Source organism: Colletotrichum tamarilloi (assembly GCF_030869305.1).
Source record: "Colletotrichum tamarilloi strain Tom-12 chromosome Unknown Scaffold_475.1, whole genome shotgun sequence".
Taxonomy (NCBI): domain Eukaryota; kingdom Fungi; phylum Ascomycota; class Sordariomycetes; order Glomerellales; family Glomerellaceae; genus Colletotrichum; species Colletotrichum tamarilloi.
Genome location: NW_026849857.1, coordinates 1 through 1667, shown reverse-complemented (window position 1 = coordinate 1667; position 1667 = coordinate 1). Strand labels below are relative to the sequence as shown.

The window sequence follows — 1667 nt, the reverse complement described above, 5'->3', positions numbered from 1 at the left end:
TATGCCCAATGCATTCGTGCTGTATGGGCCGCAAGGGCCGACGACGCAGACCAACGCGCCGCCTTTTATTGAGCTCCAGGTTGACTGGGTGATGAGGCTCCTAGAGAGGATGCGTCGGGATAAGCTATATTCCATCGAGCCAGCGGAAGAGTCTTGCCGATCTTGGAAACGTCTCGTAACGGACGCTTTTGAGTCAGCCCTCTTTCGCGATAGCACCGCGTGGTGGACCGGCGCGAACGTCCCTCAAAAGAGAGTCGAGCCACTGGTTTATCTTGGTGGGGTTCAGGCGTGGAGACAATTGTGTGACCGTTCTCTACATGACTGGGGGAACTTCGTTGTTTCTTAAGATCGAGGATGGGTTCGATTGCCGTGGTTAGGCAGAAAGGAGCTTCTATACATCTGTTCAGAATACTTATAAATACGCCAAATTCTTTTATGCGACGCTATGATAGTATGTCATGTCTTGTAGTGGATTCATGGACACGGTGATCTGGGGCGAGCTGTGGTCAACGAGGCTCTGTTCCCCTACATGTTGTCTACAAGTTGTTCGTGCACTTTACTCTGACATAACAGCTCGGCTGTCTGGACTAGCTTATCGACCTCCATTTGGGTCTGACAGTACGTGTTTGGCAACAAAGGCCATTGGACCCCAACGACGAAGAGGTGTCGATGTGTCCCTACTGATCGGCAAGCGCCAAGATCTCACATCACGCAGAATGCCTCGTCCTTTCGCTTGTATCGAGTAGCAGTCGTGTTTTGAACGTGATTCCTGGGAGTCTTGAACGACATGCAAAGAGAAAATTGCTGTACATATAGGAGACGATGTAGACGCCCCGCTATCTTATGGAAAATCGCTACTCATGGATTTAGGGGTAAGCCCTGCAGGTGCCGGCCCTTGCAATTCCCACCAAGGAGGTTCGTCCCGACCAAGTCCGCCAGTGCGGGCGTTGTCAACTGTCAAGACACCTGCGGCTTTCTTGGAGGGCGAGACTGGCGAATATCAGCATTCTTCTAGGTAAACGTGTCAGGGTCTTAACATATTGACTTCAGCTAGGGAAATATTCCCTTGACGATGGCCTTGATTTCGTCAGCCAAGGTAGAAGCATTTGGGGTTTTCTGGCCGAGACACGCCATTGGGTGGGCAACTTTCGTAGGCGTGGTGGGTTGCGGTTGGAAGTGAATCTGTGGAGAGCTGAAAGACGTTGGAAGTTTTTCGAGAAGGAGAACTGAACAGAACAGATCAAGGTCCAGCAGTCCGATCGACGGCTGTCCTTTTATGCTGTTCAAGTCTTGGGGGACTCCCCTGGCAACTCAAAGCTCAACCAGGTTAGAGTGACACCCGAACGGCTGTGAATATTCAGTGGACCAATCAACATAAAGACCCATGTGACTTGGAGAAAGGTCTTGGGAAGGGTTCCCGGAGAGTGTATAGGATGCGCCTTCGTATGCTTTGGATGTGAGGAGCTATAGACTGTCATGGAAGTCTTAAAGAATTCATAGAACAGGCACTGAAAACCATACATGCACAAGCTGGGTGAATTAACCCACAGTAGCCCACGATAATTATGCTTGGACAAACAAAATTACCACGGAATAGTCTCTTTGATAGCGGAATGGCACCTCGTTGGTCAGATTAGATCGTGTCTCGATAACTTCGATGCTTAGGA

At 50.0% G+C, this 1667-nt stretch overlaps 1 protein-coding gene across 1 annotated transcript; it reads left to right on the top strand.

Moving 5' to 3' along the window:
- Positions 1-91: 91 nt before the first annotated feature.
- On the top strand, positions 92-346 carry CTAM01_17296 (cyclopentanone 1,2-monooxygenase; the record flags this gene model as incomplete). The annotated part of the gene is made up of 1 exon (XM_060533281.1): positions 92-346. The coding sequence occupies one exon, from the start codon at positions 92-94 to the stop codon at positions 344-346; it is 255 nt and encodes an 84-aa protein (XP_060372139.1).
- Between the last annotated feature and the right edge of the window lie 1321 nt (positions 347-1667).